The sequence below is a fragment of the Spermophilus citellus genome (assembly GCF_964194105.1).
Source record: "Spermophilus citellus genome assembly, chromosome: 2".
Taxonomy (NCBI): Eukaryota; Metazoa; Chordata; class Mammalia; order Rodentia; family Sciuridae; genus Spermophilus; species Spermophilus citellus.
In genome coordinates this window covers 247,352,762-247,365,057 of record NC_138183.1, presented here as the reverse complement: position 1 = coordinate 247,365,057, position 12,296 = coordinate 247,352,762, and the positions used below count along the sequence as shown (strand labels likewise).

At 44.7% G+C, this 12,296-nt stretch overlaps 1 protein-coding gene across 2 annotated transcripts; it reads left to right on the top strand.

Moving 5' to 3' along the window:
* Positions 1-537: 537 nt before the first annotated feature.
* Positions 538-11,606, top strand: EEF1G (eukaryotic translation elongation factor 1 gamma). 2 transcript variants are annotated; one of them, XM_081281360.1, is made up of 10 exons: positions 538-675; positions 1,745-1,903; positions 2,736-2,799; positions 2,955-3,097; positions 3,598-3,741; positions 6,228-6,357; positions 6,731-6,935; positions 10,739-10,911; positions 11,010-11,134; positions 11,370-11,606. In XM_081281360.1, exons 1-10 carry the CDS (start codon positions 664-666, stop codon positions 11,526-11,528), a joined length of 1,314 nt encoding a protein of 437 aa, XP_081137486.1. In that variant the 5' UTR covers positions 538-663; the 3' UTR covers positions 11,529-11,606. The 2 variants fall into 2 exon arrangements, with proteins under 2 accessions (XP_081137486.1, XP_081137485.1); XM_081281359.1 differs by lacking the exon at positions 538-675 and adding an exon at positions 1,432-1,476.
* Positions 11,607-12,296: the final 690 nt, after the last annotated feature.

Genomic DNA, 12,296 nt, shown 5'->3' with positions numbered 1-12,296 from the left:
GGCAGAGATCCGGTGCCCTAACTGCATCCCGGAGCTGCAAGGAGGTTTAATGGGAGCAAACCTACCTTTCAGGGGTTTCTGACTTGGGCCCTAATTAGATACGCATCCCTTTCCAGAGAAAACAAGCGAAACAAAGGGAATTTCTCAAACTGCCATCTCCGCGCAGCAGTTTCTAACTCTTCTGGGTTTCACACAATCATGGTGTGAGGGGCTCAGGGGAACCTACCAGCGAATCTTCCGTCGTGGGCGGGCGAAAGAACCCGCAGGCATCACGCCAAGAGCCTGCGCCGCGCGAGGCTTGCAGCCGCGCCACGTAGCTATGAAGGGGCAGCTCTTCCAGCTTGTTCTCACACTTTCCCTTCCCTCGGTTCCTTGCACCTCCTGTCGGATTCCGATTGGTCGGCTACGCCTGCGGGGCGGGCCATCTAAGAACTCCACTGAGCAGGCGCGAGCCTTTTCCGCGCAGGCCAGCAGGCCCCACCCCTTTCTTTTTCCAATTCAGCGCCGCTGGATACGGAACTGTCGTGCGTATGCCTTCTGTGTCGTCCTCACTTTCCGGCTGTTATTTCTCCACGGCTCTCCCCTTCCCCCCTCCCTTCTCTCCCTGGCGGCTTACTTTGCGGCAGCATCGAGAGCCCCACCCCCTTTCTCTGCGGAATCACCATGGCGGCTGGGGTAAGTTTGCCGGCTCGGGTGATCCGGTTCACCCTATCCGCCGCCATCCTCTGCCGGAATGGGGCCAGTCGCGGTCAGAAGAGTTCTGGAGCCAAGTGGATCGCTGATTTGGGGTCTACAGGCCATACTGTCGGAGACAGGGTTCCTAGGGCCTGGAGGGGAACTGAGGCTGGGGCTCTCCAAAGCCAAAGGTGGAAGGTTCTGGGGTGGAAGAGAAAAGAGATGTTGGGTTCGCACGCTCTGAAGCCTGGAAAAGATGGATCGGCTTCTTTGTGGCTTTGAGAAGTGGGATTTGAGCAGGTTGATGGAACTTTTGTGATCGTTTTGCGGGGCAGCAACGGGACAGGGTGAAGAGAGGAGGGTCTTTGTGGGTAGGGACGACTGGCAGTACTAAGGTTCATGTCAGAGAGGTTTGGGAGCGAGAAGAGTCTCGGGACAGTGAAGTTGGGCTAATTGGACATCGCCGTTCGGTTTAATAGTGAACACACTTGGGAACTCGCTGCAGGACAAGACCGGAGGGATGATGTGCGCGACAAGGAAAGAACGGTTTTTTAGCAAGAGTAGTAAGGAAGAGAGCATGCCATTCGATATTAACGTGGCTATTTCGAAGGGCACTTGGAAATCTCCCAGTCTGTGTGCGTGCCTAGAGATAGGGCAATGCTTCTGAAGCAGTGCGCAGCTCAACAGTAGTCAGGCATTTAGTTCACCTAGAATGAATGAAACAAGGATTCAGGAACGGGAGGGGTCTGTGTTTGTAGGCAGAGGAGTCTGATGGAACCTGAGTTTCTGGATTTCTTGGAGGTATACTTGAGGGGAAGAGAATGTTTCTAAATGTCCTTAGGGAAGGTCAGATCTGTCAGCAGGCTTTATTTAGCAGTTGGTATGTAGTTCTGTTCTTGGTATTTCAGAGGACTCTGATTACATGTGACAAATACCAAAGAACTTGGTTTTCCCGAGGGAGTTAAAGTGAATTGAACAGGTTGGAATTACTCAGGAAAGTCCTGGGGAGGGGGTGGCATTTAGGACTGGGACCCTTCTATTCATGTTTTTATTCTCCTCTCTCTTATAGACCCTGTACACATACCCTGAAAACTGGAGGGCCTTCAAGGCCCTCATCGCTGCTCAGTACAGTGGGGCTCAGGTCCGCGTGCTCTCCGCACCACCCCATTTCCATTTTGGCCAAACCAACCGTACCCCTGAATTTCTCCGCAAATTTCCTGCTGGCAAGGTGAGTAGGGAACTGGAGAGGAGCTTCTGAGCCTGAGAACTGAAGAAGCCCTGGGATTCCATCACTTTGGAGATGACATCCATCTTTAAAAAGGGACTTCCCATGTTGTTTTCTTTCACATTTCAGTAATTTAAGAAAAATTTTACCGTGAGATAGTTGTAGATTCGTGTGTAGTTGTAGAAAATAGGGCTGGGGTTGTGGTTCAGTGGTAGAGTGCTTGCCTAGCATGCATGAGGCACTGGGTTCAATCTTCCACCACATAAAGGCAAAATCATGTGTCCACCAAAACTAAAAAAATACATAAATAAATAAATACTTTTTAAAAAGAAAATAATGGAGATACTCAGTGATTTTAAGCAATTCACGGGTTTATTTGTCTTTGTGAGAAAGAACGTATTTTAACCAAGTGTTACCAGTGTAAATATATCAAGTACTTATTATGAGTGGGATTCTTTCTCCATCCAAGAGGCTTCTAGAGGTAATAACCATACTCAGAGTAGAGGAGATAAGTGCTATGTGGACTGCACTCTAATACTTTTCAAAGATTTAGACATAGATGTAAGACTTAATTTCTGGCCTTCTGATTATTTGATTGAGGGATTTTTATATAGATATCCCAGTATCCATAATGTTTGAATTGTTCAAATATTGTGAATTCAGATTGCAAGGGATATGGTTATTCAACTATTTTTGGTTCTTGAGTTTCAGATGGTATGATTTGGAAAGCAAGGGTTGTTAGTCTTATATAAATATTTTTGTCAAACAATTAGGTTCTTGGAATTGGTTAGTGAGAAATCTGGTGTAATTTATCTTTTCATTGCTTTGTCCTCAGGTTCCAGCATTTGAGGGTGATGATGGATTCTGTGTGTTTGAGAGCAATGCCATCGCCTACTATGGTAATTTTCAAGGCTTTACAGTAATGGGAGGGTCTGAAGGTGGGGACATAGAGGAGGATAAGGGCAACTTGCAGTGGACAAGGAGTGATTGTCAGGGACCTGGATTGGTGTTGGCATAACCCCAAAGTTTTGACCTTTGTGTTCTACCTCTGCAGTGAGCAATGAGGAGCTGCGGGGAAGTACTCCAGAGGCAGCAGCCCAGGTGGTGCAGTGGGTGAGCTTTGCTGATAGTGACATAGTGCCCCCAGCCAGTACCTGGGTGTTCCCTACCTTGGGCATCATGCACCACAACAAACAGGTGAGCTTTAGAACTTGGGGAGAAACCAAGTGCAGAGGTGGTATCTGCTCCTGAATGTTGGAGAGGAGGAAATAAAACAAAATGAGAAAAAGATGTGGGAATGCAAAAACATAACCTTTGAATTTTAAGTTTGGAGCGGTGGGCAATAGATGGTTTCTGGGTTCTTGTCAGATCCAGTAGAGGTGGTTCCACTCTTAAGTGATCAGAGGTGGGATTTCTGCTATAGGGAGGTTATGCCAGATTTTCGGGGGATAGGGGGAGTAGTTTGACCAGATGACCTTTAAGTTTCTTTCCTATAAATGATTACCGTCAGTACAGTGGGAAATGAAGCCAGAGTAACCGTGGAGAAATTTAACATCAAGAGCTCATTCATCATACATTCAGAATGATCCTAGACTAAGGTGGGGATGAGCCAGGATACAGTGGAGTACCTGTTGGTGAGGGGAGTGAAAAAAAGGGATTGGTAACTGCTGATTAAATTTGAGTGTTTAAATTAATAGGCCACTGAAAATGCAAAGGAGGAGGTGAGGCGAATTCTGGGACTGCTGGATGCTCACTTGAAGACAAGGACTTTTCTTGTGGGTGAACGAGTGACACTGGCTGACATCACAGTTGTCTGCACCCTATTGTGGCTCTATAAACAGGTGATGTTTATAAAGAACCTGTTTAGCAGGGAGTAGATGGGTATTCAAAACAAAACGACAAAACTTCCAGGTTATCCTGTGTTCTGTTGAGGACTTCATTGAAAGGGATGAGATAACAGCTCAGTCTGTGGGAATCCCAGGATCGAGTTGCTATTAGTTTGTTTGGTGAATGAGATGATTACTGGTTTCCTTATTTACAGGGAAGGCTGGTTGAACTTAGTTGTGAAGACGGGATAGAGTGGTGACAGAGCATTGAGACCTTTTTTGGGGGACAGGGGTACTGGGGATTGAACTCTAGTATACTCAACCACAGAGTCACATCCCCATCTTACCACCTCACTGTTTCTGAGGCTGGCTTTGAACCCGCAATCCTCTTGTCAGTCTGCAGAGTTGTTGGGGTTACAGGTGTGCGCCACTGCACCCAGCGCATTAAAACCTTTTTTGGGGGTGGTTTTGGAGGCAGATCTGAGTTGTATTGGCTTCGGTATAAAGTCTGTAATTACTGCCCAGGCTATTGGATCGAAAAAGAATGACATTGCTGATTTTCAAAAAACAGCTGTGGATCCATTTAGTACCAGAACAATAATGTGATAATAGCAAAGATGAAAGTACCCATTGCATGTCCTGTTCCAGGAGCCTCACAAGGATCCTACTGGTGCTTAGACACAAGTAGTGTATGTGAGGAGGAATGTAACAGCATGGAGCTAGTAAGCATTGGAGTAGAGTTTGAATCTAAGTACTGTAGAACCAGCACTTCTGACTGCTGTGTTCTGTCATAAAATTTTTTCCCTCTCTGATCTTGACAAACTAAAAAATGACAACAATGAGTTCTTCATGAAGCAAACTTTAATTTAAAGGACTGTCCGTTCTAAATTATTCATACTTTTTGGTACTGGGAATTGATTCCTGGGGTGCTTTATCACTACACCCCCAATGCTTTTTATTTTTGAGACAGGATCTCACTAAGTTGCTGAGACTGACTTTGACCTTGTGATCTGCTTTAGGCCTCCCAAGACGTTGGGATAACAGGAGCATGCAATAGTGCATGGCACTCATACTTTGTTGTTGTTGAATGTTCTTTATTTTGATGTTTGTTTCTTCCACCCACCCTGAAGTGCTAGGGTTTGAACCCAGGCCTTTGCACATGCTAGATATGTGCTGCATGTGCCACTGGGGCTATACCCCTAAACGTGTAAAATTTGATGATAGTGCGCACACGCGCGTGTGTGTGTGTATGCGCACATGTTAGTATGCATACACAGATAGTCAGTGTAGATAATTGGTGTCTGTGGTATCTGTAGTGGTTTTGGAACTGGGGATTGAACCTAAGGGTGCTTAACTGCTGAGCCACATCCCTAACTTTTTAAAAATTTTTAAATTTTTATGTGGTGCTATGGATTGAACCCATACCTCATACATGCTAGGCAACTGCTCTGCCACTGAGCTACAGCCACAGTCCCCCCAGCTCTTTTATATTTTATTTAGACCGGTCTCACTAAGTTGCTCAGGGCCTTGCCAAATTGATGAGGCTTTCCTTTGAACTTGTGATCTTCCTGCCTCAGCCTCCTGAGCTGCTACTAGACCCAGCGGATACTCTTATAAAACTCTTGGTTGTTGCCCTTTGTTAGTCCCAAGTTAAAAAAAAAAAAATTATTGACGTGAAATTTGGAGAACAATATATATGTGAAATGCTTTGTAAAAGAGCAAGACACTAAAAATATTTTTACCACGTAGTTGATAGTTAATGGATAATGGGACCAGGTAGTCATTAAATTGAACTGGATTGCAAAGATAGATTAGTGGTGCACACCTGTAATCCCAGCTACTTGGCAGAAGAATTACAAGTTTGAGGCCAGCTTGGGCAACTTGTTTCAGAATGAAAGGGCTGGGGATGTAATTCGTTGTAGAGCACTTGCCTAGCATGTGTGAGGCCCTGGGTTCAATCCCCAGTACTGCCCCCCAAAAAATAAAATGAGAGGGAAAGATGTAGTAGTCTCAAGAAAAGATGATGCTATAAGATGCTGTTTTTTGGGCTGGGGATGTGGCTCAAGCGGTAGCGCGCTCGCCTGGCATGTGTGCAGCCCGGGTTTGATCCTCAGTACCACATACAAATAAAGATGTGTCCGCTGAAAACTAAAAAAAAAAAAAAAAATTTTTTTTAAAAAGATGCTGTTTTTTGGTCTTTGGGAGGAAGGAAAGGACTGGAGCTTTGGTGGAGAAAGATGTGTTTCCTAGACTCTGCTTTGAGTTTTGTTCAGGGAACTTTCCTTCTTCTTTTTTTTTTTTTTAAAGAGAGAGGGAGAGAATTTTAATATTTATTTTTTAGTTTTCGGCGGACACAACACAACATCTTTGTTTGTATGTGGTGCTGAGGATCAAACCCAGGCCGCACGCATGCCAGGCGAGCATGCTACCGCTTGAGCCACATCCCCAGCCCCAGGAACTTTCCTTCTGCTAACTTCATTTCTACCCTTATATCCTGGCAGGTCTTGGAACCTTCTTTTCGCCAGGCCTTTCCCAATACCAATCGCTGGTTCCTTACCTGCATTAACCAGCCCCAGTTCCGGGCTATCTTGGGTGAGGTGAAACTGTGTGAGAAGATGGCTCAGTTTGATGGTAAGTCTAAGGGGATAGAGGAACATGTGGTCATGGTCACAGTCTGGTTTACTCCTTGTTTTAATACCTTGTTTTCTTGTCCAATCTTTGGATCCACAAAATAGTAGGATATCACAAAGTCATTCATACTTTATAAAGTATGTTTTGTACATGTGTACTCATTTGCATTAAAATGTATGAATGTGGTATATACTGTATTTGTTGCCCAGGGTTGTATGCTGATCTTGGTGAAGGACATGTGTTGGTGGGGCAATGTGGTGTCTGTCTGGATTGCTTAATTGTCTCCTCCATTTTCCTCATTTCCCTGCTTGTTGCTGCCTGGTTTTAGAAGAACATGGCAGGATATTCACTTTCTTACCTTCCTTTCCACCAGCTAAGAAGTTTGCTGAGAGCCAGCCTAAAAAGGATACCCCACGGAAAGAAAAGGGTTCGCGGGAAGAGAAGCAGAAGCCCCAGGCAGAGCGGAAAGAAGAAAAAAAGGCAGCTGCCTCAGCTCCAGAGGAGGAGATGGATGAATGTGAGCAGGCACTGGCTGCTGAGCCCAAGGCCAAGGACCCCTTTGCTCACCTGCCTAAGAGGTAAGATTAATGGAGCTTCTTGTTCTCAATTCTGTGTGTCTCCCTCATATAAGTAGGGCCAGAATTTTAGATTATATGTAGAAAATGGAGAGGTTTATTTAATTGAGTCTTTATTTATTATCATTGTGGTGCTGGTTATGGAACCCAGGACCTCACGCATGCTAATCCCAATGAGCTATATCCTCAGTCCTTAATTTTAAAATAAAGCAACTTTCTGAGCTCTTACTAAGAGTTGGGCAAATTTTGGAAGTAGAAAGCCAGTTCCAAATACATCCAATGTTTTGGGGACATTGGAACTCCCCTTTCCCCCCATCCACTCTGTAGTGTTAGGGATCAAACAGGGACTCACACATGCTAGGCAAGAACTTTACTACTGACCTACATCAGCCTTTGGAACTCACTTTCTAACAAATAAATAGGCCGGGACAGACTTTGGGATGGAGGTAATTTGTGTAGTTGAACACAATACCTATATTTTATTTATTTTTATGTGGTGCTTGAGGATCGAACCCAGTTCCCTGCACGTGCTAGATGAGTGCTCTACCGCTAAGCCACAACTTCAGCCCCGTAACTGGTTTTGAGTGTGCTCATTTGATTAAGAGTTTCCAAGATCTCTTAGAAGTGAAAGATGGAGAGAACCTTGGGTCTGCTGTCCAGGGTTGGCTTTGCTGAGGCAGTTAACAACAGAGCAAGATTAATTGGTTATTTGTTATTGTAAGGAATCAAACCACAAGAATTGCTCCCTTTAAGAGAAAGGATGAAGATTGTGGTTACATAGTGTCTGTTTAGTGCATTGTTAACAAACTTGGGTCGATGAATCACTGAGGAGAAGGAAATAGATGGGACTGATCGCCTGTGCCCTCTCTTTCATAAATGCAGAGGTTCTTAAAAAATAGAGAAAAGGGAAATTTTTGGTGTGAAAAACATAGTACACCAGTGTTTTCTCAGTTCTCTGTCATCTGGCCTTCAGTCAGTGCCCTAAGTCATTTTATTGGGAGTTAAAACAACATGAAAAGCCCAGTGTGGTGTCGCATGCCAGTAATCCCAGTGACTTGGAAGCCTGAGGCAGGAGGATCTCGAGTTCAAACCTAGCTTCAGCAACTTAGCAAGGCCCTAACTAAGCAACTCAGTGAGGCCCTGTCTCTAATAAAATATAGAAAGGGGATGGGATGTGTTCATTGGGCAATTGCCCCTCTGTTCAATCCATGGTACCAAAAATAAAATGAAAAACAATATGAGAAATACATTTTCAGGCTGGGGTTGTGGCTCAGTGGTAGAGCTCTCCATCCTGAGCACCACATACAAAAATAAACAAATGAAATAAGGTGTTGTGTCCAGCTACAACTAAAGGAAAAAAAAAGAAATACATTTTCTGTGGTCACTCTGCTTTGTAACCCTTGTCTCTTCACTCTTTTCACCCACTTTCTTACCTCCCAGGTCCTTTGTTCAAGACGGCTCCAGATACAGCCTTTCTGTAACACACACTCCATGCTGGGATTGAACCCAGGTCCTCATACTCAACCACTGAGCTACATCTTCACCCCTTTTATTTTATTTCAAGACAGGGTCTCTCTAAGTTACCCATGCTGTCCTCAAACTTGTGATCCTACTGCCTCAGTCTCCTTGGAATTATAGGAGTACCTCATTGCTTCTAGCCCTTTTAAGGCCTCCTGGCTAGACATGGTGCTTTACCATTGAGCTAGCCTGTGGTTATTAAAGGTGGTCGGGGGAGGAGAGGGCAAACAACCATCAATATATAGTCATGAAAAATAAAGTTTGAGCAGCTCAGGAGGGTATGGAAAAATCTCCAGTTCCTTTTTAAGTGATGGATGGTTGAGGTGTTGGGTTTTTTTGTTTGGTTGGGTTTTTGGTTTTGTTTGTGGTGCTGGGGGTTGAACCCAGAGCCTTGTGCATGCTACACAATTACTCCATCACTTAATTATATCCCCAACTTGGTTGGTGAACTTTTAAAAAAATGTTTCTCAGATGAGATTTCTAGTATTTAGAGAGGAGTCTGGGACCTGGGATTAAAGGGCAGATTCTTTGCTTTGTTATCAAAACCCTCAGACAGATCACACCACTTAACTTCATCTGTAAAGGGAGGAAGTGAAGGTAACAGTCTTAGCTCACGGGAATGTTACAAGAATTGAAATAATGAGATCTTTTTTTTTTTTAATGTTTTTTTAATATTTATTTTAGTTTTCGGCAGACACAACATCTTTGTTGGTATGTGGTGCTGAGGCTCTAACCTGGGCCGCACGCGTGCCAGGCGAGTGCGCTACCGCTTGAGCCACATCCCCAGCCCGAAAATAATGAGATCTTATTGTAGTGAATGTTTGTGCCAATAACTGAATCAACTAAACAGTGGATTTGTGGCACATGTATGCAGTAGATTTTTGAGCCACTAAAATGTTTTTTTGGGTTTTGTTTTGTGTGTGTGTGTGTGTGTGTGTGTGTGTGGTACTGGGAATAGAACCCAGTGCCTTGTACATGCGAGGCAAGCACTCTACCAACTGAGCCCTAAAATGTTTATAAAGGTGGGGTTTTTTGTTTTGAACCCACAGGGACATTCTACCACTGAAGTACATCCCCAATCCTTTTTACTTTTTGAGACAGTGTCTCAGAATTCGAGGCCAGCCTTAGCTGGCCTCGGATTTGTGATTGTCCTTCCTCAGCCTCCCAAGTAGCTGGGATTGCAGGCGTGTCCACTGTATCCATCTGCAAGGACTTTTTGGGGCAGTGGGGATTAGACCCTGAGGTGCTTTACCATTGAGCTACATCTCTACCCTTTTTGTATGTTTTGAGACAGGCTCTGCTGAGAGTCTCGCAACGTTATTGAGGCTGGCCTTGTACTTGGGATCCTCCTGTTTTTAGCTTCCTAAATTGATGGGCTTATAGGTGTGTGTCACCAAGTCTGGCTACAAAGAATTTTTGATAGTATGTCACAATATTAAAAAGTTATAAAGCAAAAACTGCATAGATCATAACTGCATTTTTTTTTAAGAGAGAGAGAGAGACCTTTTAATATTTATATTTATTTTTTAGTTTTCAGCGGACACAACATCTTTGTTGGTATGTGGTGCTGAGGATCGAACCCGGGCCGCACGCATGTCAAGCGAGCGCGCTACCGCGCGAGCCACATTCCCAGCCCCTGCATTTTTTTAAGAATGAAATACAAGCAATTACTTATCCTGTTTACTGGCGTTATATTCTTGGCTTAATATGCCAGATTGTTTCAATGGGTTTTTCAATATCCACACTTGTTCCTGGGTATGGAAGGATAGAAGGACGTGAGTGTGAGATTGAGGTGGAGGTCCTTTGCTTGCATTCCTGTTACTATGTAACATGAAGAGACCTGTGGTGTGGGGAGGAAACTTTGGTGAGTCAGTAGTAACTGATGTGGCTGGTAGAAAACAGCCCTGGAGGTGTTAAGACAGAAGGAAAAAAAGTCCTCATGGTGAGTCTCCACCTGGGGGCAGCAGTTAGCCTTCGTGGAGCAGGACCCACCAGGCCCCTTGTTCATCTCTTCATCTCTCCATCTCTCCCTCACACAAGTCCAATGACCATTTCCTTTAAACCAGCAATTTAAAAAAAATTTTTTTTCAATCCTGAGTGGGGTTGAGCCCAGGGCCTTTTGCATGCATGCAAGGCAAGCACTCTACCAACTGAGCTCTATCCCCAGTCCCCTTAAACCAGCAAATTTTAAGTGGAAAAACACCCTTTTGCTTCTCTTAGTCTGACATCCCCTTGCTGTGTCCAGTAGGACTTTCTCCTCATTGACTTTGTTTTCTTGCTCCTTTCAGTACCTTTGTGTTGGATGAATTTAAACGCAAATACTCCAATGAGGACACTCTCTCTGTGGCCCTGCCATATTTTTGGGAGCACTTTGATAAGGATGGTTGGTCCTTGTGGTATGCTGAATACCGCTTTCCTGAAGAGCTCACCCAGACCTTCATGAGTTGCAACCTCATCACTGGTGAGCAGAGAGTGGGGTCTAGGAAGGGGTCTAGGAAAAAGACCAATAGTGTGGATGGGCTGATTTCAAAGGCTGAATGTTCTCCCTCACTCCTTCAGGAATGTTTCAGCGATTGGACAAGCTGAGGAAGAACGCTTTTGCCAGTGTCATCCTCTTTGGAACCAACAATAGCAGCTCCATTTCTGGAGTCTGGGTCTTCCGAGGCCAGGAGCTTGCCTTTCCGGTGAGGAAGGTGGAGGAGAGGAGTCTCTTGAGGGCAGGATAAGGATACAGGAAGCACAGTGATTTAGGCTGGGCTGTTGGGCATTCAGGAATTCTGGAGTGTACATGGGAAGAGCTGTTCATGTTCACAAGATTCATGGGATCTGATGCCATACTTCTGAGCTGGAAGTAGCATAGGTGTGGGACAGTGTCTGGTAACCTAACCACATTACTTTTTCCTGGGTTTTTATCCTCAGCTGAGTCCAGATTGGCAGGTGGACTACGAGTCATACACATGGCGGAAACTAGATCCTGGCAGCGAGGAGACCCAGACCCTGGTTCGAGAGTACTTTTCCTGGGAAGGGGCCTTCCAGCATGTGGGCAAAGCCTTCAATCAGGGCAAGATCTTCAAGTGAACATCTCTTGCCATCACCTAGCTGCCTGCACCTGCCTTTCAGGGAGATGGGGGTCATTAAAGGAAACTGAACATTGAATCCTGTCCTGTTGTGCCTCCTTTGTGAGTGGTGGCTCCTTCAAAGGGGACTAGATAAGCCAAAGCAGGGTGTTCCCTATGTCTACAGCATCTTCATTAGCAGGAGAAAAGTCTTCTGAAGAGCAGAATAGAGGCTTGGCCTCAGTTTTGCTTTTATTTTTGCCCAGTTTCCTATGGTGACTCTTCTATCTGGGAACGACGGGAAATAGTTAAGGTTGGGTATTCATGAAGGGCTTTATCAGTACCATTTACTTATTTGTTAGTTGGGGATGGACATATGCTTTTATTATTATTATTATTATTTTTATGTGATGCTAGGGATTGAACCCAGTGCCTCACTCATGCTAAACCAAGCCCTCTGCCACTGAGCTACAACCCCAGCCCATATATTTTATTTTTTTATATTGGGGGTTCAGCCCTCCCGGGGTGCTTTACCACTGAGCTACAAATCCATCCCTTTAAGTTTTTTGAGATAGGGTCTTGCTCTGTTGTTTAGGGCCTCACTGAATTGCTGAATCTGGCCTCAAAATTGGCAATTCTTCTGCATCAGCCTCCTGAGCTGCTGGGATTATAAGTGTACCCACTGTGCCTGGCCATAGCTACCTAATTCTTAGAAACCATAAACTAGACCTTCAGTAAAGGGAGAGAATACCTAGTAATGATGGGAAGAGCTAACATGTAGCTCATAGTG